The sequence below is a fragment of the Narcine bancroftii genome, chromosome 1 (genome assembly GCF_036971445.1).
Source record: "Narcine bancroftii isolate sNarBan1 chromosome 1, sNarBan1.hap1, whole genome shotgun sequence".
In the NCBI taxonomy this organism is placed as follows: domain Eukaryota; kingdom Metazoa; phylum Chordata; class Chondrichthyes; order Torpediniformes; family Narcinidae; genus Narcine; species Narcine bancroftii.
The window spans coordinates 106,757,216-106,779,763 of NC_091469.1; the positions used below are offsets into that span (position 1 = coordinate 106,757,216).

The 22,548-nt window shown below is 45.7% G+C and overlaps 1 protein-coding gene across 1 annotated transcript in view; it reads right to left on the reverse strand.

Annotated features, from left to right (window-relative positions):
• LOC138762259 (probable voltage-dependent N-type calcium channel subunit alpha-1B) overlaps positions 1–22,548 on the reverse strand; it is a 927,445-nt gene that overhangs the window by 37,460 nt on the left and 867,437 nt on the right. Inside the window, exon 44 of the mRNA XM_069935943.1 lies at positions 4,845–4,974. Within this exon, the coding sequence (XP_069792044.1) occupies positions 4,845–4,974 (130 nt within the window). The remainder of the gene's footprint in view (positions 1–4,844; positions 4,975–22,548) is intronic.

Consider the following 22,548-nt stretch of genomic DNA (forward strand, 5'->3'; position numbering starts at 1 on the left):
GTGCTTACAGCGATTGGCTGAGAGCTAAGCCACGCCTATTGTCTGGGCCTTAAAGGGTTGTGTCCCTAGCCAGGTCGGATCATTCTGGACTGGTCGGCCACCTGTGAAGAGCTCCTGTCTTTTGCTAATAAAAGCCTTGGTTTGGATCAACAAGTCTTTGATTCTTTCAACGAGCTCTACAATTTTATTAGCAAAAAGAATTTTTTTTGAAAGGGATGGAGCGTTTAACTCGGCCATAAAAACTTGATATCGACCCACAGTCAGCTACAGCCTTTAAACCCTTTAAATTCTGGCTGCTGAACTTTGAAAACTTCCTGAGATTCATTGAGGTGGAGGAGGATAACCAGCGTCTAACAGCATTGCCATCTATGGTGTCCTTGAGAGTCTACAAGAACATCCAGGATGAGACCACTTACACCGCAGCCATAAAGGTACTGAAAGAACTGTATGATCAACCAGTGAACAGAGTTCATGCCCGGCTCGTGCTTGCTTCAAGGAAGCAACAGCCCGGCGAGTCCAGCAGGGCATATTTACAAGTATTAAAGGCGTTTGGCAAGGACTGTAACTGTGTGGACAAAACTGCTGCCGAGATCACAAACGATCTCGTCCGGGATGGCTATGTGGCCGGGCTCCGATCGAACGAAGTGAGGCTGCGCTTGCTCGAGCAAGGGGTAGAAAAACTAGAGGACGTGGCCCGGATTGCAATCACAATGGAGGATGCAGCCTTAAAGTTTACCGAGTTCTCTAGGGACTGGACCTCATGTTCTGATGTGAGTAGAGTGCCCTTCTACCCTACCACCCCCCGAGATACTGACGGCCTGTCGACTGCTGCTACCCTGCCCCGTGCAAACCCAAAATGTTATTTCTGCGGGAGGGACAAGCACAGCAGGTCCCAGTGCCCAGCAAGAAAAGCCAGGTGCCAGAAAAGGGCCTTAAAAAGGGCCACTTTGCTGCAGTCTGTAGGTCTAAAATGGCCGCCAGCAAACACAGTGCCTCGTGTGAAGCCCAATCGCCACTATCCCATTCAAACTCTTCTTCCCCAGAGCTCTCGTCCAATGAGAGCGAGGGCTCCCCTGCACGGCAACGCCTGACGTCACGGAGACGCCGGACCCGGAAGGGGCAGCCCACCCTCGCAACCATGGTGATGGCCCACCTCTCGCCCCCGTGCGGAACACTCGACCCGGCCTCGGTCCCGACTGTGGCAACCACCGCTGCTGCCGCCGCCACAGACACCCCCGGGGCCGACGCTATCGCTGCTGCTGCCGCCGCCACAGCCACCCCCGCGGCCAACCAGGTACGCACCCTAGCGTCCATCGCTGATGACAGCCGAGGTCCGACCGCCGTGACCGACGACCTACCCACCGCCAACCGTGAGCAACTACAAACCCCACTACTTACCTTTCATCCGCCGACGCTGCCACAACAGCACTTCCGGGAGTTCCTCCAACCTGCACCTCCAGCGTTGACTATGTCATCCCGTTGCGTGATGTCATCCCGTTGTGTGATGTCATCCCGTTGCGTGACGTCATCATGCGAAACTCCCCTGTCAACTGCTTCAATAAGACTAAACCAGCAATGCTCTCATCCCCTCACCAGAACAATGGAACTAATTAAAGTGCATGGACACTACACCAATTGCTTATTTGACTCTGGGTCAACTGACAGCTTTATCCAGCCAGATCTGGCCCTCCGTTGGGGACTTGACATTATCCCCATTACCCAGAGGATTTCATTAGCGACGAGGTCACACTCGACTGGGATAAAGGGGTATTGCATCGCCACGCTGGAAGTACAGGGCGTAACGGTCACCCACTTCAAATTATTCGTCCTTCCCCAATTGTGCACCCCAGTGTTGCTGGGATTAGACTTTCAGTGTCAGTTCCGAACGGTGTCCCTACACTTTGGGGGACCCCACGCCCCCCTCTCGGTCTGCCATCACCCCACCCCCGAAGCACCCGAGCAACCCGCCCCCGTGCCCCGGGGCCAATCCTGCGGCCTTTCCACTCTCCGGATTGCCCCGCCAGCACTCTTCGCAAACCTCACCCCTGGCTGGAAGCCTGTGGCCACAAAAAGTCGGCAATATAGTTATGAAAACAGGCAATTCATTAGGAGTGAGGTGCAAAAAAAAAAAAAAAAAAAAGGAGTGAGGTGCGTAGATTGCTGGATGAGGGCATCATCAAACCCAGTTCAAGCCCCTGGAGAGCCCAGGTGGTGGTTGTCAAGAACAGGGAAAAACTATGGATGGTGGTCGACTATAGCCAGACCATTAGCCGCTTCACGCTCCTGGATGCGTACCCACTGCCACGCATCACGGATGTGGTGAACCAGATCCCCCAATACCGCATATTCTCCACCATTGACCTATGTTCGGCCTACCACCAGCTCCCGATCCGCTGCGAGGACCGACCATTCACGACCTTTGAAGCGAATGGGCGGCTATATCAATTTCTCAGGGTACCATTCGGGGTCACGAATGGTGTCGCGGTCTTCCAGCCAGAAATAGACCGGATGGTGGACCAGAACGGGCTAACCGCTACCTTCCCATATCTGGATAATATCACCATCTGCGGCCACAACACGCAGGACCACGACGCCAACCTAGACAAATTTCTTCAAACTGCCCGTCGGCTGAACCTGACTTACAATTTGGACAAGAGTGTCTTCCGGACCACACGACTTGCTATTCTAGGTTGCGTGGTGGAGAACGGGATAGACATGCCAGATCCTGACCGCATGCGTCCCCTAATGAACTTACCCCCGCTCCCCCCATACCCAGAAAGCGCTCAAACGCTGCCTGGGCCTTTTCTCGTATTACGCCCAATGGGTTCCACACTACGCCGACAAGGCGCGTCCTCTTATCAAGACCACCCCCTCTCGACCGAAGCCAGAGCGGCTTTCGATCGAATCAAATCCGACATCGCCGCTGCGACGCTGCACGCGATCGATGAGTCTGTCCCGTTTCAAGTCGAGAGCGATGCATCCGACTTCGCCCTGGCAGCCACCTTGAACCAGGCTGGTCGGCCTGTAGCCTTCTTCTCCAGAACCCTCCAGGGTCCAGAGAGTAGACACTCCTCGATCGAGAAGGAGGCCCAGGCCATAGTTGAAGCGGTGTGTCGTTGGAGACATTACCTCGCTGGGAGGAGCTTTACACTGTTGACTGATCAACGCACGGTCTCCTTCATGTTCAGCTGCACCCAGCGTGGTAAGATAAAAAATGACAAAATCGCCAGATGGAGAATCGAACTCTCCACCTTTAACTATGACATCCTGTACCGGCCTGGTAAGCTCAACGACCCGCCTGACGTGCTCTCCAGGGGGACGTGCGCCAGCATACAGATGGACAGACTACAGAAACTCCATGAGGCGCTCTGTCATCCAGGGGTCACTACGTTTGCCCACTTTGTGAAGGCACGCAACCTACCCTATACAGTCGAGGAGATCCGCTCCATGACCCGAGCCTGTTCGATGTGCGCTGAATGCAAGCCCCACTTCTTCCGTCCAGATAACTCCCACGTTATCAAGGCCACCCGCCCCTTCGAGCGTCTTAGCGTAGACTTTAAGGGGCCCCTACCGTCAACCAACCATAATACCTACATCCTTACGGCCATCGACGAGTACTCCCACTTCCCGTTCGCTGTGCCCTGCCCAGACACCACTGCCACCTCAGTGATACAGGCCCTTCACAGTATTTTTGCCATCTTTGGGTACCCCAATTCCATCCACAGTGATAGGGGGTCCTCATTTATGAGCACAGAGCTGCAACAGTACCTTCTGGAGTGTGGTATCACTTCAAGCAGGACCACGAGCTATAACCCACGCGGTAACGGCCAGGTCGAGAGGGAGAATGCCACCATATGGAGAGCAGTTACACTGGCTCTCCAGTCTAAAGGTCTCCCCACCTCTCACTGGCAGGAGGTTCTCAGTAGTGCCTTACACTATATCCGCTCCCTCCTATGTACTGCAACAAATGCCACCCCCCACAAAAGGATGTTCCTTTTCCCGAGGAAATCCGAATCAGGAACCACTGTACCGGCATGGCTCACTGTCCCTGGCCCCGTCCTTTTGCGACGCCACGTCCGGCACTCAAAGAACGACCCCTTGGTCGACCGAGTGACTCTACTTCACGCGAACCCACATTACGCCTACGTTGAGTTCCCAGACGGGCGGGAGGACACTGTTTCGGTGCGCAACCTAGCTCAGGACGCGGTAGACCCAGCAAACCCCCCAACCCAACCTTCCCCAACCCTTTATTCCCCAGGCCCCGTGCCGCAACAGAAAGACCAACAGCACCCCAACGACCTGGGCCACCCTGCCGACAACATGACTGAGGAATTGAGTGACGGAGCAGTCGCAACCGACGAGCCCGCAGGCGACACCACTCCAGCGACCCCAATCCCGGCATCACGGCGGTCACGCCGGATGGTCAGACCCCCTGACCGCTACAGTCCTTGACCTTCCCCTTCCTTTCATTCTCTCCCTCGTTTTTGTTTTTTTTTCCAGGGTCAGTTCTCCAAGAAGGGGTGAATGTGATAGTACAGATCTATCACCAATGTACATAGTGTATATAGTTACTGTATCTAGACTGTGCTTACAGCGATTGGCTGAGAGCTAAGCCACGCCTATTGTCTGGGCCTTAAAGGGTTGTGTCCCTAGCCAGGTCGGATCATTCTGGACTGGTCGGCCACCTGTGAAGAGCTCCTGTCTTTTGCTAATAAAAGCCTTGGTTTGCATCAACAAGTCTTTGATTCTTTCAACGAGCTCTACAGTGTGACACTGTGATTGTTAGCAGACTGACCACAGATGCCAATGGGAGTAACCTTGCATGATGAGGATGAAGTTCATACCTGAGAGCTGCTCTTGGTGACTGCAGCTTCTTCTGCATGACTTGCAGGGACTTCCTTCTTGCCTTCAGCGCAAGTCTCTCGAGACCTCAACCAGGAAGAGGGTTCATTTTGTCTACCGCCCTGGTAGAGCCTGTATCAGATAGGAGATTGTTAGTACAGGATGATCCATCCAGTGGAAATGTCCATGCTGCCCTTATCTCCTAGCCAGGAGCTAACACATTTTTGTGACTTTGGAGCAGAAATAGGCTATTCACCCCATTGAGACTTCCCCACCATTTAATCATGAACTGATCCATTTTCCCACTCAGCCCCTCTGATTGGCCTTCTCCCCATAGCCTTTGATACCCTGATAACCTGGCTAATCAATCTCTGCTTTAAATACACCCAATGATCTGGCCTCCATAACTGCCTGTGGCAACAAATTCCTCAGATTTACCACCCTCTAGCTGAAGAAATTCCTCTGTGCTAATGAATGCCCTTCAACCCTGAAGTTGTACCTCCTTGTTGTAGTCACTTGCTCAATGAGAAACAACATTTCTACATCTACTCTGACCATGCCTTTCAACATTCAAAATGTTTCAATGAATTTTCCCCTGATTCTCCTATATTCCAATGAGTGCAGGCCAAAAGGTGTCAAACGCTCCTCATATAACCCTTTCACTCCTGGAATCATCCTTGTGAACTTCCTCTGAACTCTCTCCAATGACAATCTCCAATGATATGGTATCAAGGTATTGTGTATGAATGCACGGAGTGTAAGGAATAAAATGGATGAGCTTGAGGCACAAATGGCAATGGGAGGTTATGATATTGTCGGAGTAACGGAGACATGGCTGCGGGAAGGGCAGGATTGGGAAATAAATGTTCCAGGGTACACGTCCTATAGAAAAGACAGAAAGTTAGGAAGAGGAGGTGGGGTAGCTCTGTTGGTGAGAAATGAAATTCAGGCGTTTGAAAGGAAAGACATTGAAACAGGTGGGGTTGAGTCTGTTTGGATAGAATTAAGAAATTGTAAAGGCATGAGGACCATAATGGGGGTCATTTACAGGCCTCCGAAAAGTAGCTTAGATATCAGTAGAAGTATAAATCAGGAATTAAGAGTGGCATGTCAAAGTGGTAGCAATACAGTAGTTATGGGGGACTTTAACATGAAGGTGGACTGGGATAATCAGACGGGGGCAGGAGCACAAGAGACTGAGTTTATTGAATGTCTACGAGATACTTTCTTGGAGCAGCTAGTGGAGGAACCTACCAGGGGGAAGTCGATTCTGGACTTGGTGCTGTGCAGTGACGCAGAGTTAATAAGTGACCTCGATGTAGGGGAGCCATTAGGGAATAGTGACCATGGTATGGTTGCTTTTGAGCTGCAATTAGAAAGGGAAAAAGAAAGGAAGTCGGAAGCATCTGTACTGCAGTTAAATAAAGGGGATTATGCAGCTACGAGGGAGGAGCTAGCCAAAATAAAATGGAAAGATACACTAGCTGGGAGGACAACTGCGGAAAAATGGCAGGTATTTTTGGACATTTTTCACAGGTTTCAGGACAAATTTATTCCAAAGTGGAGGAAAGGCTCTAGGAGATGCAAATGGCAGCAGTGGCTAACTAATGAAATCAAGTGTAATATCAAATCCAAAGGGAGTAAGTATAGGATAGCGAAGCGGAGTGGGAAGTTAGAGGATTGGGAAACCTTCAAAGAGCATCAGAGGGTAACTAAGAAAGTCATAAGAGAGGGGAAAATGAAGTATGAGAGGAAATTGGCAAATAATATAATGGAGGATAGCAAAAGCTTTTTTAAATATGTGAAGAGGAAGAAATTGGTTTGGTCCAAAATTGGTCCATTAAGAATGGAAAAGGGTGAAATTATTACCGGAAACAAGGAGATGGCTGAGGAATTTAACAAATACTTTTCAACTGTCTTCACCAAGGAGGATATAGGTTATGGTCAGTTAGGGGGTAATGGTCATGCAGTGTCAAGAGACTTGGGGAACTTTCCTGGGGAAGTAGGGGATCTAATGGATATCCGGATCCAGAAACAGGAGGTTGTGAGTAAATTGTTGGGACTGAGGGCTGATAAATCCCCAGGGCCTGATGGGCTGCATCCCAGGGTGCTTAATGAAGTTGCTATGGAAATTGTGGATGCACTGGTCGACATTTTCCAAAGTTCCATAGATTCGTGGGAGGTCCCTGAGGATTGGAGAGTGGCTGATGTGGTGCCGATTTTTAAGAAGGGAGGGAGGGAGAAAATGGGAAATTATAGACCGGTCAGCCTGACGTCGGTGGTGGGGAAGATATTGGAGTCTATCATAAAAGGAGTAATAGCAGAACACTTAGGCAGAAATAATAGTATAAGGGCTAGTCAGCATGGATTCCTTAAGGGTAAGTCATGCTTGACTAACCTTCTGGAATTTTTCGAGGATGTGACAAAGAGGGTGGACTTGGGAGAGCCTGTGGATGTGGTGTATTTGGACTTCCAGAAGGCCTTTGATAAGGTACCGCACGGGAGACTAGTGGGCAAGATCAGGGAGCATGGTATTGGAGGTAAGGTGCTGACATGGATAGGAAATTGGTTAAGAAATAGGAAACAAAGGGTTGGGGTAAGCGGATCTTTTTCAGGATGGCAGGATGTGACGAGTGGAGTGCCGCAGGGATCGGTATTGGGTCCTCAGTTGTTTGTAATTTATGTAAATGATTTGGATGAGGGGATTATTAATAACTTGAGCAAATTTGCAGATGACACGAAACTGGGTGGCGGTGTGGGGTGTGAGGAGGATGTCAGGAAAATGCAGAGGGACTTGGACAGGTTGGGGGAGTGGGCTGCTGAATGGAAGATGACGTTCAATGTAAGCAAATGTGAGGTTATCCATTTTGGGGGCAATAATAGGAAAGCTGAGTATTATTTAAATGGAGACAAGCTAGGGAGTGGGGAGGAGCAAATGGATCTGGGAGTACTTGTTCACCGGTCACTGAAGACTAGCATGCAGGTTCAGAAAGCTGTGAAGAAGGCTAATAGCATGTTGGCTTTCATAAAGAGGGGATTGGAGTATAGGAACAGAGACTCCCTTCTGCAGTTGTACAGGGCCCTGGTGAGACCCCACCTGGAGTATTGCGTCCAGTTCTGGTCTCCAATTTTGGGGAAGGACATACTAGCTATAGAGGGTGTGCAGCGCAGATTTATAAGGTTAGTTCCAGGGATGGCGGGGTTGACATATGCTGAAAGGCTAGAAAAACTGGACTTGTATCCGATGGAGTTTAGAAGGATGAGGGGGGACATGATTGAGGTATACAAAATTATCAGGGGGATAGACAGGGTGAAGTCGGATTACTTGTTCCCAATGATGGGGGAGACGAGGACTAGAGGGCATAGTTTAAGAATACAGGGTAGGCCCTTTAGGACGGAGATGAGAAAACAGTTTTTTACCCAGAGAAGTGTGAATCTGTGGAATGCTCTGCCACAGAGGGTGGTAGAGGCAGATTCGCTGATTATGTTCAAAAGAGAGTTAGATAAGCCTCTAGTGGGTAAAGGAGTTAAGGGTTATGGGGATAAGGCTGGAAAGGGGTACTGATGGTAGTGATCAGCCATGATCTGTAAAATGGCGGTGCTGGCTCGACGGGCCAAAGGGCCTACTCCAGCTCCTATTGTCTATTGTCTATTAATCCATCCTTTCTTAAATGAGGAGCACAGAACTGCTCACTATACTCCAAATGTGATCTCACCAGTGTCGTAAAGAGCCTCAGTGTGTTATACTTAAGTTGCACACAATTCTCAAAAGATCTAGTTGGTGCTGAACCAGTACAAAGCTCATCCTGTAGCAAAGAGGGAGCCTATTATCCTCTGCTAGCTCTCAAAGCAATCCCATCAACCCATTCTCCTGAAGATAAAATCAGATAGTAACAATGTTCATACCCAACCATTGGGAATTAATAACCAATAAGTGCAGATATGAAAGGACATTTGACATTTGAATACAATATATAAATTTCAATAATCGAAAAGCTGGAGGGACATTGTGCGTCAGGAAGCATCTGCGGAGGGAAATGATCAGTTAACTTTTCAGGTCAGGAGCCTTTTTAGAGACCATAAGAAGGGGGATATAACAGATAATAAAAGTTAACAGATAATAAAAGGAGAAGGGGGGTGCTTGGGCCCAAGAGGTCAAATGATTTTCCAGGAATCAACAAGCTCTGGCATGGTTCCGGGGGACTGGAAGGTCGGAAATGTAGTTCTGCTGTTTAAGAAAGGAAAGAGGCAGAATAAAGGAAATAATATGTCTATTAGTCTGACATTGGTAATTGGAAAATTATTGGAGTTGATCCTCAAGGACAAGGTTATTAAATACCTCGAGGTGTGTGGCATGATAGGTCAAGCAGCATGGCTTCATGAAGAGAAGATATTAGTGTAATGGGGTGCCGCATATGAGGCTGCTTAATAAGATGATGGAATTACAGGAAAGATATTAGATTGGTTGGAGCATTGGCTGATAGGCAGAAAGCAAAGGGTGGGAATAACAGGATCCTGTTCTGGTTGGTTGCCAGTTACTAGTGGTGCTCTGGAGGGGTCAGTGTTGGGGCCGCTTCTTTTGACAATGTATTTTGATGATTTAGATTATGGATTAAATGGTTTTGTGGCCAAGTTTTCAGATGACACCAAGATAGGTGGTGGAGTAGGAAGTGTTGAAGAAACCAAAAAGTTGCAGAGAGACTTGAACAGTTTAGGATAGTGGGCAAAGAAACGGCAGATGAGATATAATGTTGAGAAAAGTATGGTTGTAAATTTTGGAAGAGGAAATAAACAGGCAGATTATTATTTTATAGGGAGAAAATTCAAAATTCAAAAGAGCAAAGGGATTTGGGGGTCCTCGTGCAGGATATCCTCAAGGTTAACCACCTGTTTGGATCAGTAGTAAAGAAAGCGAATGCTATGTTGGCATTCATTTCAAGGGGAATAGTATATAAGAGTAAAGAGGTGTTGATGAGGCTCTATGGGGCACTGATGAGACCTAATTTGGAGTACTGTGTTCAGTTTTGTGCCTCTTATCTTTGAAGGGATATACTGATGTTGGAGATAGTTCAGAGAAGATTTATGAGCATGATTCCTGGAATGCAAGGGCTAACATATGAGGAGCGTTTATCGGTTCTTAGACTGCATTCATTGGAGTATAGAAGAGTGAGAGGGGATCTCATAGAAACATTTTGAATGCTGAAAGGATTGGACAGAGTAGATATGAATAAAATGTTTCCCTTGGTGGGTGAGTCCAGGACAAGATGGTACAGCCTTAGAATTAGAGGGTACCCATTTAAAACAGAGATGTGGAGAAATTTATTTAGCCAGAGGGCCATGGAGTTATGGAATTCATTGCCACATACAGCTGTGGAGGCCATCCCGATCATTGGGGGAGTTTAAGAAGGAGATTGATAGGTGTCTAATTAGTCAGGGTATCAAGGAATATGGAGAAATGGCTGGAAATTGGATCTAGATGTGAGAATGGTTTTAGACCATGGAGGTGTGGCAGAGAAATCTTGATGGGCAAATGTCCTAATTCTGTTCCTTTATCTTGTGAGAATACTGGGCAGGTGAAGGTGGGAGCGGTGGAGAGGGAAAAGGGGAAGGGGGGTGGTTTTGAGTAAAAGGTGAACACTGGATGGGAACAGGTGAAGGACAGATGTGTGATAGTACAGATTCTATCACCAATGTGTACAGATTGTAGTGTAGGATTACTGTGATTGGCTGAGAGTGTAGCCACACCTCCTGGCAGGTCTTAAAAGATTGCTCCTAGCCAGACCAGGTCATTCTGGACTGGTCGACCTATTTGTGATATGCTCCAGTCTTTTAGTTAATAAAAGCCTTGGTTTGGATCAACAAGTCTTTGGTTCTTTCGACGCACTCTACAAGGTGGAAGCAGGGGAATTGCATCAGGGTGCAATGGCTGCCTGAAGTTGTTTACACCATCAGGTACCCAGGCAGAATATGGCCTACTGTCCTTCAAGTTAACACTAGGCCGCACACTAGTAGTGGATGAGGATGACAACAGGCGTTTCAGTGGATGGCAATCAACATGGCTGGAAAACTAAGAGTACTGCCATCAGGAAAGAAGAATGCAAACGCCAAGACTCGTACCACCAGGCTCAGGAACAGTTGCGACCCCTCCACCATCAGATTCTTAAACAACAAACTCAATCAGATACTCATTTGATGACTCTGCACCTTATTTATTATTGACTATTTATTTTTAGTATTACACAGTTTGTTTGCACTACCTTCTAGGGCAGTGGTTCTTAACCTTTTTCTTTCCACCCACATACCACTTTAAGTAATCCCTATGCCATCGGTGCTCTCTGATTAGTAAAGGATTGCTTAAGGTGATATATCGGTGGAACGAAAAAGTTGGAAAACCACTGTTTTAATCGTACCTCATTGACACGTTATGTGCACAGTTTCATAACTCCAATGCAAATGGGCCAATGACAATTTTTCTCAAGCAAAATATTTCAGTAACAATTGGGTCTAGAGCAGTGATTCTCAACCTTTCCTTCCCCCTCACCTACCACCTTAAGCAATTCCTTACTAATCGCAGAGCACCGATGGCATAGGGATTACTTAAAGTGCTCGAGTACATTTCTATCTTGACTTGAGTACAGTTTTTTGAACAAATTCTGTCTGGCCTGCAGGTAAAAGAATCTCAGGGTTGCATGTGATCTCATGTGAGTTCTCTGACAAGGAATCTGAACTTTGAACACTAGGAGAAAGCTCAGGCACCCTGCAGCTCGCAGAGTTCCTCCAGCCTCCCACTGTGTGCTACAAATTTAAACACACATATGTACTGATTATTGCAATGGAAGTAAATGACAGTTAAGGTGTGATGGTTTCAAGAGTGCAGTCACTGATTGAAATATCATGGTGCTCCACTGAGTCAGCCTCACATTTCGCATGACCTCAGGTTAAAGGTGTTATATACAGTGGAAACTTGGGACTATTTTATGCTGGAGCAGGAGCCCTGCAAGACTGCAAGAGCTGCATCACACTTGAGTGGTGAGCATACTCAATGAGACGCATGGTAAGAGCCACATCTCAGAGCAACAGTGTATTTATACATGACTAGTAGTGTATTTATACATGTCTCACCCAGGATGAGACATATAAGGCAATCGAACAACTGAAAAGTGGCAAAACAGCAGGTATGGATGTAATCCCCCCAGAGGTCTGGAAGGCTGGCGGCAAAACTCTGCATGCCAAACTGCATGAGTTTTTCAAGCTTTGTTGGGACCAAGGAAAACTGCCTCAGGACCTTCGTGATGCCACCATCATCACCCTGTACAAAAAGAAAGGCGAGAAATCAGACTGCTCAAACTACAGGGGAATCACGCTGCTCTCCATTGCAGGCAAAATCTTCGCTAGGGTTCTACTAAATAGAATAATACCTAGTGTCGCCGAGAATATTCTCCCAGAATCACTGCGGCTTTCGCGCAAACAGAGGAACTACTGACATGGTCTTTGCCCTCAGACGGCTCCAAGAAAAGTGCAGAGAACAAAACAAAGGACTCTACATTACCTTTGTTGACCTCACCAAAGCCTTCGACACCGTGAGCAGGAAAGGGCTTTGGCAAATACTAGAGCGCATCGGATGTCCCCCAAAGTTCCTCAACATGATTATCCAACTGCACGAAAACCAACAAGGTCGGGTCAGATACAGCAATGAGCTCTCTGAACCCTTCTCCATTAACAATGGCGTGAAGCAAGGCTGTGTTCTTGCACCAACCCTCTTTTCAATCTTCTTCAGCATGATGCTGAACCAAGCCATGAAAGACCCCAACAATGAAGACGCTGTTTACATCCGGTACCGCATGGATGGCAGTCTCTTCAATCTGAGGCGCCTGCAAGCTCACACCAAGACACAAGAGAAACTTGTCCGTGAACTACTCTTTGCAGACGATGCCGCTTTAGTTGCCCATTCAGAGCCAGCTCTTCAGCGCTTGACGTCCTGCTTTGCGGAAACTGCCAAAATGTTTGGCCTGGAAGTCAGCCTGAAGAAAACTGAGGTCCTCCATCAGCCAGCTCCCCACCATGACTACCAGCCCCCCCACATCTCCATCGGGCACACAAAACTCAAAACGGTCAACCAGTTTACCTATCTCGGCTGCACCATTTCATCAGATGCAAGGATCGACAATGAGATAGACAACAGACTCGCCAAGGCAAATAGCGCCTTTGGAAGACTACACAAAAGAGTCTGGAAAAACAACCAACTGAAAAACCTCACAAAGATAAGCGTATACAGAGCCGTTGTCATACCCACACTCCTGTTCAGCTCCGAATCATGGGTCCTCTACCGGCATCACCTACGGCTCCTAGAACGCTTCCACCAGCGTTGTCTCCGCTCCATCCTCAACATTCATTGGAGCGCTTTCATCCCTAACGTCGAAGTACTCGAGATGGCAGAGGTCGACAGCATCGAGTCCACGCTGCTGAAGATCCAGCTGCGCTGGGTGGGTCACGTCTCCAGAATGGAGGACCATCGCCTTCCCAAGATCGTGTTATATGGCGAGCTCTCCACTAGCCACCGTGACAGAGGTGCACCAAAGAAAAGGTACAAGGACTGCCTAAAAAAATCTCTTGGTGCCTGCCACATTGACCACCACCAGTGGGCTGATATCGCCTCAAACCGTGCATCTTGGCGCCTTACAGTTTGGCGGGCAGCAATCTCCTTTGAAGAAGACCGCAGAGCCCACCTCACTGACAAAAGGCAAAGGAGGAAAAACCCAACACCCAACCCCAACCAACCAATTTTCCCCTGCAGCCGCTGCAACCATGTCTGCCTGTCCCGCATCGGACTTGTCAGCCACAAACGAGCCTGCAGCTGACGTGGACTTTTACCCCCTCCATAAATCTTCATCCGCGAAGCCAAGCCAAAGAAAGAGAGTAGCCTGACTAGTACTGACGTATGTAAAAGTTTGTGCTGTAAACTTACAAGCTTCTCTGAGTGTTTATTAAGACCTCCGATGGTACATCCGAGGATATAACAGAAGGATTAAAATTCTTGCATGAAACATGCATCTCTTGAACATTAATAGCAAGGAAATCTGCTCAGCAAAAGCTTTTCAATGAATGTCGAATTTCTGAAATGGAGCAACATATTGAACCAATGTGTGAATTCAAATTTTGTTTTCAACACAGTAGATTCCCATTCTGGCCATTTAAACTCATGCTAGTCAATTGCACCCAATTCACCTAAAATGCCTGTACGTTATGGAGGGTGGGAGCAAACGAGAATCAAACCCACGCAGACATGGGGAGAATGTACAAATGCTTTTCAGACAGCACCAGATTCAAAACCCAGTCACTGGCGCTGTAATGTCACTATGCTAACTGTGTAGTCCAAGTGATACGGTTTCAACATAAGATGTTGATCTGAAATCAGTGATTTACAATGGTGGGCAAGATAACCTTGTGATTCTGGTGTGGGCAAGAACAATAACCCCATTGGCGTGACCACACCTTGGTCTGATATGCAAAGTCCTCCTCTCAAACCTCTCAGATTCACTTGCTTCACCTTGGCTATGACACAGATGTGCTGACCCCACCCTGCAGTGGGGTACTGCCCGCATTACAGTGAAGCTGCACCCACAAACTGTCTCCAAGCGCTGATCACCAAATCAACAAAAATAAAACTGGCACGCTTGAGATTTAACGGATTATTGGAGGTCATGCAACCATAGAACATTACAGCACCGAAACAGGACCTTCAGCCCTTCTAGTCTGTGCTGATCCATTTTTCTGCCTAGTCCCTTTGACCTGCCCCTAGTCCATAGCGCTCCATACCTCACCCATCCATGTATTTGTCCAATTTCTTCTTAAATGTTAAAATTGAGCCTGCATTCACAACTTCCACCATTTTCTGTGTGAAGAAATTTCCCCCTTGTATTCCGCCTAAACTTTTCTCTTTCATTCTTAAGCCATGTCCTCTGGTTTGTATCTCACCAACCCTTAGTGGAAAAAGTCTACCTAACATTTACTCTGTTTATACTCCTCATAATTTTCAATACTTCTACCAAATCTCCCATTATTTTTTAAATGCTCCAAGGAATAAAGTCATTATCTGTTTAATCTTTCCCTGTAACTCAGTTTGATAAGTCTGAACAGCATCTTAGTAAATCTCCCCTGCACTCTTTCAATCTTATTGATATCTTTCCTGTAGTTAGGTGACGAAATTTGGCTTCAGAAATGTCTGATACAACTTTACCATAACTTAAGTAACTCTCATACGTAATACTTTAATTTATGAAGGCCAATATGCCAAAAGCTCTTTTTACAAACCTATATACTTTTGACACCACTTTTAGGGAATTATGTATCTGTATTCCCAGATCCCCCATTCTACAGCACTTCTCAGTGGCTGACCATTTGCCATGTATGTCCTTTCCTGGTTTGCCCTTTGAAAATGTCACTTCTCACACTTGTCTTCATTAAATTCCATCTACCATTTTTCAGCCTAATTTTCCATCAGGTCCAGATTCCTCTGCAAGCTTTGAAGGCATTTATCACTGTCCACAATGCCTCTAATCTTTGTATCATTTGCAAACTTGCTGATCCAATTTACCACATTATCATCCAGTTCATTGTTATAGATGACAAACAACAATGGTTGCTAAGGTGCACCACAAGTCACAGGGCTCCAGTCTGAGAAGCAATCATCCACCACTACTCTTCGGCTTCTCCCATCTAGCCAACGTCAAATCCAGTTTACTATCTCACCATGAATACCAACCATCTGAACCTTCCTGACGAATCTCCCATGTGGGACCTTGTCAAAGGCTTTACTAAAGTCCATGTAGACAACATCCACAGTTTTTCCTTCATCAACTTTCCAGTTAACTTCCTCAAAAAACTCTATGATAGATTAAGCATGACCTACTATGCATATAGCCATGCTGACTATCCCAAATCAGTCCCTGGATATCCATATACTTGTATATCTGACCTCTTGTAACACCTTGCAATAATTTACCTACTACTGATGTCGGACTCACTGGCCTATAATTTCCTGAGTTACTTTTGGAGCCTTTTTTTAAATGTGATCTATCCTCCAATCCTCTGGCACCACGCCCATGTTAAATATTTCTGCCAGGGCAATTTCTCTACTAGCCTCCCTCGAGATCCGAGGGAATATCTTGTCGGATACTGGGGATTTATTCACCCTTATTTGCTTTAAGACAGCAAGCATCTCCTCCTCTTTAATCTGTATAGGTTCCAATACATCACTGCTTGTTTCCCCTACTTCCCACAACTCTGTGCCAGTTTCCTTAATAAACGCTGATGCAAATAAAACATTTAAGATCTCCCTCATAGCTGACCACTCTGATCTTAAAAGTGACAATTTTTGTCCTTTATGATCCTTTTACTTTTAATATACCTCTAGAAACCTTAGAATTTGCGTGTCAAGCAACCTCGTCTTTGTTTGACTCCCTGATTTCTTGCATTTTTTGTACTCCTTAAGCATTTAATTTGTTCTGTATTGTCTATACCTGCAATACATCTCGCTCATCTTCTGAACCTCGAAAACCAAGGTTCCCCATATCTGCTAACCTTGCCTTTAATCCTGACAGGAAAATAAATACTCTGTACTCTCAAAATTTTACCTTTGTAAGTTTTCCACTTACTTCACACATCCTTGCCTGAAAATAACTTCTCCCAAATCCAGCATTCTCGATCCTTTATCATTTCCTCAAAACTGGCCTTTCTCCAATTTAGAATGTCAACCTCAGGCCCAGACCTATCCTTCTCTGTAATTAATTTGAAACTAATTGCATTGTGATCACTGGACCCAAAATATTCCCCATCACATATGTCTGTCACCTATCCTGTCTTGTTTCCTAAAAGGAAATCCAGTATTGCATTCTCTCTAGTTGGCATCTCTATGTATTGATTTGGAAAACTTTCTTGAACAGATTTGACAAACTTCAAGCCATCCAGCCCTTTTATAGTATGGGAGTCCAGACAATATATGGAAAGTTAACATCTCCTACTATCTCAACCTTATGTTTCCTGCTGCTGTTTACTATCTCTCTACAGATTTGCTCTTCCAATTCCCATTGACTATTGTGTAGTTTATAATACAACCCCTTGAGTGCGGTCATACCTTTCCTGTTCCCATATTTTACTATATCAAGTTCTCGGAGAGATAGAGGGAGTGTGGGAACAGGGTCCCAGAGAGATGAGGGAGTGTGGGAACAGGGTCCCTGAGAGATGAGGGAGTGTGGGAAGAGGGTCCCTGAGAGATGAGGGGGGGAGATTGGAACAGGGTCTGGGAGAGATGGGGGAATGTGAGATCAGCATCCCGGAGAGATAGAGAGATGATGGAAACAGGGCATGGGAAAGATAGAAGGTGCGTAGGTACAGGATGTTGCAGAGATGGAGCGAGTGAGGGAACTGGACCTTGGAGAAGTGGAGAGTGTGTGGGAACTGGACTCCAGAGAGATGGAGGGTGTGGGAATGGGGCCCTGTAGAGATAGAATGTGTGTGTGAACTGGGGATTGGAGAAATGGAGGGAGTATGGGAATCTCTATCCAGTGAGCCAGATGCCAAACTATTAGGACTTCTGAACAATTGGAAGTGGATTGCGCATTTTCACTTCTAAGACTGAAGCTAATATGGCTTGAAGTGTTACCTTTCAGTGTCGGTGAAGGTCGTAGAGTTTACCTAGTGCTCAGCAACAGTTTTCATCTTATGATAAATCCTCAACATGTTTGGGATTACAAAATTCATGAATTAATCCTTTGACACTAGCAAAGTGCTCCACTATTTCTACAGTGCTTCATTTAACACCACTTCACAGAGGAGATTCAAGGAGAAGTTCTGTTAGGTTAGGTACCGGAATGTCTCACAACACAAAGCTGCTCCAGCATAGAAAAACAGAAATGGTTAATTCCATTTTAAAATTGGCATTAATCTTTGATGGAGCCACATGGAGAAGACTTGAGAAGTCTGCTCATTTCATGTTCTTCTGCACATTTTGAGGGAACCAATTGCAGAATAGCAGCAACTGAACTGACAGCAACTCTGATACCATGACCAGCGAATTATAAAATATATAGCAATGAATATGAAAGGAGAAAATAAAATGTTACATTTTCAGGTTAGAATTTCTGCACTGCATGAACTAATCAACAAGTAGATTATCTGAAGAGCACAGCCCCAGCTTTGAGATACGTCCGAGATCTTTATCTTTAACCTTTATCTTTAATTCTTAATGTAAATTTAGAGTTTAATCCTTTGGTCGCTCTTTTTGGTATAACTGGAGAGGATGATATTCTTTTAACTCCAATTAAATGTCAGACTCTGTCTTTTGCATCTCTCTTTGCTGGGTGTGCGCTATTGTTTTGAGGGAGGGATGCTGCCCCACCCACTCATGCTCAATGGTTGAGGGACATTATGTCCTGTTTAAATTTAGGAAATATACTCAATGAATAACTCAAATATAAGGTTTCAAATGCTGTGGGGACCATTCCCTAATAACTTTCATAACCTCTAGGCATAATATTATTTTTGAACTTTAATATTTGCCATTTTATTTTGTGAACTAAGTACATATTTTATTTAGTCTTACACCTTGGGTTGGGGATAGGGTTTAGACTCACGCTGTACATGAATTTTTTTCTTTTTTGTTGTAATTTTGAATTATGGTTGCATTATATGTGTTTTATAGTTTGGTGAGTTATTTAATTTGTAATTAATATTATGCATTCCTAAACATTTTGTATGCTTATTTGTGAAAATCAATAAAAATATTTTCAAAAAGATATGTCCGAGATATGGGCCGCAGAATCGGCTTACCTGATTGGATCAAAACACTATATGCTGGAAAAACTAACCTGGTCTCGTAGCGTCCATAGGGGGTAAAGATATATAACTACCGTTTCGGGCCCGAGCTCACCCTTAAGGTAGCAGTGAAAAGAGACAGGCATTTGAATTAAAGGCTGGAAAAATAAAGGGGAAAAATGGGAGAGGGAGAAGTACAGAGGTAAAAGGTGCTAATTGGATCTGATAAGAGGATTTTAACTCTGAGAAAGAAGGAGACAAAGGGAAAAGGGAAGACAGATAGAGAGAGACAGTTAGAGGAAAGAGACGGGCAAGAAGATAGGTGGGGGGGGGGGAGGTGGGGGTTGGTCTTTTCTAATGAAGACCAGAGAAGTCAATGTTACTGGTTGGTATTAACTATCCTCCAACTGGATGGCATTAACATTGACTTTCTGGTTTTCATTAAATCACCCCTCCCATCCCTCCCCCACCATCTTCACCCTACCTCCTTTCCTAAAGTTCTGTCTCTCCTCCTTTTTTCTTCTGTTTTCTTTCACAGAGCCAAAATTTATTCTCACCTTCCTTCTTATCATATCAAATTAATTCCTTTTGTCTGTTGGTCTGTACTCCCCTGCCATTCTCCCCTGCCATTCTCCCCTTTTCACCATCCTTTTAATACAGGAGCCTGTCTGCTTTTTACTCTTATCTTGAAGAAGGGCTCAAGCTCAAAATGTCAGTCATATCTCGTTACGTCCTATGGACGCTGCGAGACCAGCTGAGTTTCTGTGTTTTGAGTACAATCCCACCATCTGCAGACTTGTGTTTCCTTCTACCTGGCAAGTATATTGCCTTCAAAGATATTCTTGATTTGTGAAGAGAAAATTTGTTGTTTTAAACAAAAAGGAGAAATGCTGGCCAACAGGATTGGTGGAGAGAGAACCCAGCTGACATTTTAGGTTGAAGTGATGAAGGCCCCCTGACTCGAAACATTGACTGATTGAAGTGTTCCAGCATTTCTGTTGCTCAAATTCCTGTGTCAGCAGTTTCATTTCTTTTACAAATGGATTTTCTGAAATTATTTGTGTTTAATTCAACATTTTTAATTATTTCAGTTTTTCCATGATACAGTTACACAATCCTTAATCCGGAACCCTTGGGGGTTCGGATTTTTCCGGATTTCAGAAAGTCCACCCGAATTGTGCTGCCTTATCCATCTCCACCCCCCTTCTAGTCGCCCGGCCATCTCCCCCAACCGCAGTCCGTTGGCCACCCGGCTACATCCCCCAACCGCTGGTCCCCCAGCCATCTCCCCCAACCGCGGTCCCTCGGCCGCCCGGCCGCCTCCCCCAACCGCCAGTCCCCACTTGCCGGATTTTGGAACTTTCTGGATTTTAGATGTCTGGATAAAGGATCGTGTACTTTTGCATTGTTCATTATTATTTTTAATATGTCAATGTATGTTTCTATTTTTTTTCAACATTCACAATTCAGATTTATTGCCAGAGTACATAGATGACATCACATACAACCCTGAGATTCTTTTTCCTACAGGTGTGGTAGAATTACCACTAATTGATAGTGCAAACAAAACCTGTATACAGTGTATATATGCAAACAAATAAAGAACTGTAAACAGATAATGCATGCATATAAACAAACTGACTGTGCAATACAGAGAGAATTAAAAAGAAAATCAATAAAGTGGACAAGTAAGAGTTCTTAAATAAGTCTCTGATTGAGTTTGCAGTTGAGGAGTCTGATGGTGGAGGGGTAGCAGCTTTTTCTAAACCTGGTGTTATGAGTCTTGTGGAACCTATGCCTCTTTCCTGATGGCAACAACGAAAACAGAACATGTGCTGGGTGGTGTGGGTCTTTGATGATTGCTGCTGCTCTCCAACAGCAGCGCTCCCTGTGGATGTTCTCAATTATGTGAAGGGTTTTGCCTATGATCTCCTCAGCTATGTTCATTACATTTTGGAGGGCTTTATGCTCAGGGGTATTGGTGTCCCCATACCAGACTGCGAGCCAGTCAGCACACTTTCCACCATCAACCTATAGAAATTTGCCAGGCTTTCTCCTGTCATTCCAAACCTTGGGAAACTCCTGAGGAAGTAGAGGCACTGATGTGCTTTCTTCACAATGCCATTAGTACGTTGGGTCCAGGAAAGATCCTTCGAGCTAGTGACTCCCAATAACCTAAATGTGCACACCCTCTCCACCCATTCCAAACCTTGGGGAAATCCTAAGGAAGTAGAGGCATTGATGTGCTTTCTTCAGAATGCCATTAGTATGTTGGGTCCAGAAAAGATCCTTCGAGATAGTGACTCCCAATAACCTAAATGTGCACACCCTCTCCACCTCTGATCCCCCCATGATCACTGGATTGTATACCTTTAGCTTTCCTTTCCTGAAGTCAACAATCAGCTCCTTAGTTTTGGTGACAATGAGTGCAAGGTTGTTGTTGGTGCACCATTCAGCCAAGTTTTCAATCTCCATCCTGTGAGCTGACTCTTCCCTTTTCTTTCTACAACCCGCTACCGTGATATTGTTGGCAAATTTGCAGATGGTGTTATTGTCGTACTGAGCCACACAGTCATAGATGTAAAGTGTATAGAATAGATTTTTTTGAAATCTTTAATGTTTTAACAGCCATTAGAGTGACCTGAATGATATCCATCAGAGTTCTGTGTAAAACCTATCATTAGGAATGCTTTATAGTTTATACAGGGCATAGAACAGTACAGCACAGGAACAGGCACTTCAGCCCACCTGTCAGTGCCAATTAAGATGCCAATTTTAACTCATCCCATCTGCCTGCACGTGATCCATATCCCCCTATTCCCTGCCTGTTCGTGTGTTCATCTAAACGCTTCTTTAAGATTACTATTGTATCTGCTTTCACGGTTTACCCTGGCAATGTGCTCCAGACATCTACCAGTAAATCTCCTTTAAACTTTCCTCTCCTCTAAATCTATGGCCTTTAGTGCTTAACATTTTATATCTCATACTTTATCTCTTTAGCATATATTAGCAAGGATAGGGGATTGGTTAACCAATCATAGGCAGAGAATTGGGATTAATCGGTGTTTCTCTAGCAATCATTGTTGAGCTGAGTGCATCTCTAGGCTTTTATTCTGCACTCCTCCAATTCTTAAGCCTTCCACAAATGGAATAACAGGTCTACCAGCATTTTCATCTAAATCATTTATCTGTATCACGAGGAAAGGCAGGCCCCAACATTAATCCTTGCAGAACCCTACTGGACACCGACCTTCAGTGAGAAGATCTCCCCTCCCCTCCATCACAATGCCCACTTTGAGAAGGAGAACCGAACAGTGCCTATGAGAATCCATGCAAAGGCTGAGGACCCTGTGATATCTGTCTCTGAGGCCGACGTCAGATCATTATTGAAGAGGGTGAATCCTCGCAAGGCCTCAAGCTCTGATGGTGCACCTGGTGGGGTACTGAAAATCCATGCCAACCAACTAGCCGGAGTGTTCACAGACATTTTCAACCTCTCTTTGCTGCAGTCAGAGGTTCTCAGCAGCTTCAAAAGGGCATCAATTAACCCGGTACCCAAGATGAGCAGAGTGAGCTGCCTCAACGACGATCACCCAGTAACATTAACCTCTACTATCTTGAAATGCTTTGAGTGATTGGCCATGACCAGAATTAACATGTACCTAAGCAAAGGTCTGGACCCACTGTAATTTTCCCATCGTCACAATCGCTCCACAGCAGAGGCGATATCACTGGCTCTCCACTCAGCTCCGGATCGTCTCGAAAACAGTAACTCATACATATGGCTGCTCTTCATCAAGTGCAGCTCAGCCTTCAACACCATTATTCCCTCAGTGCTGGTCAAGAAGCTCCAAACCCTGGGCCTCTGCTCTCTCCTCTGCAACTGGATCCTTG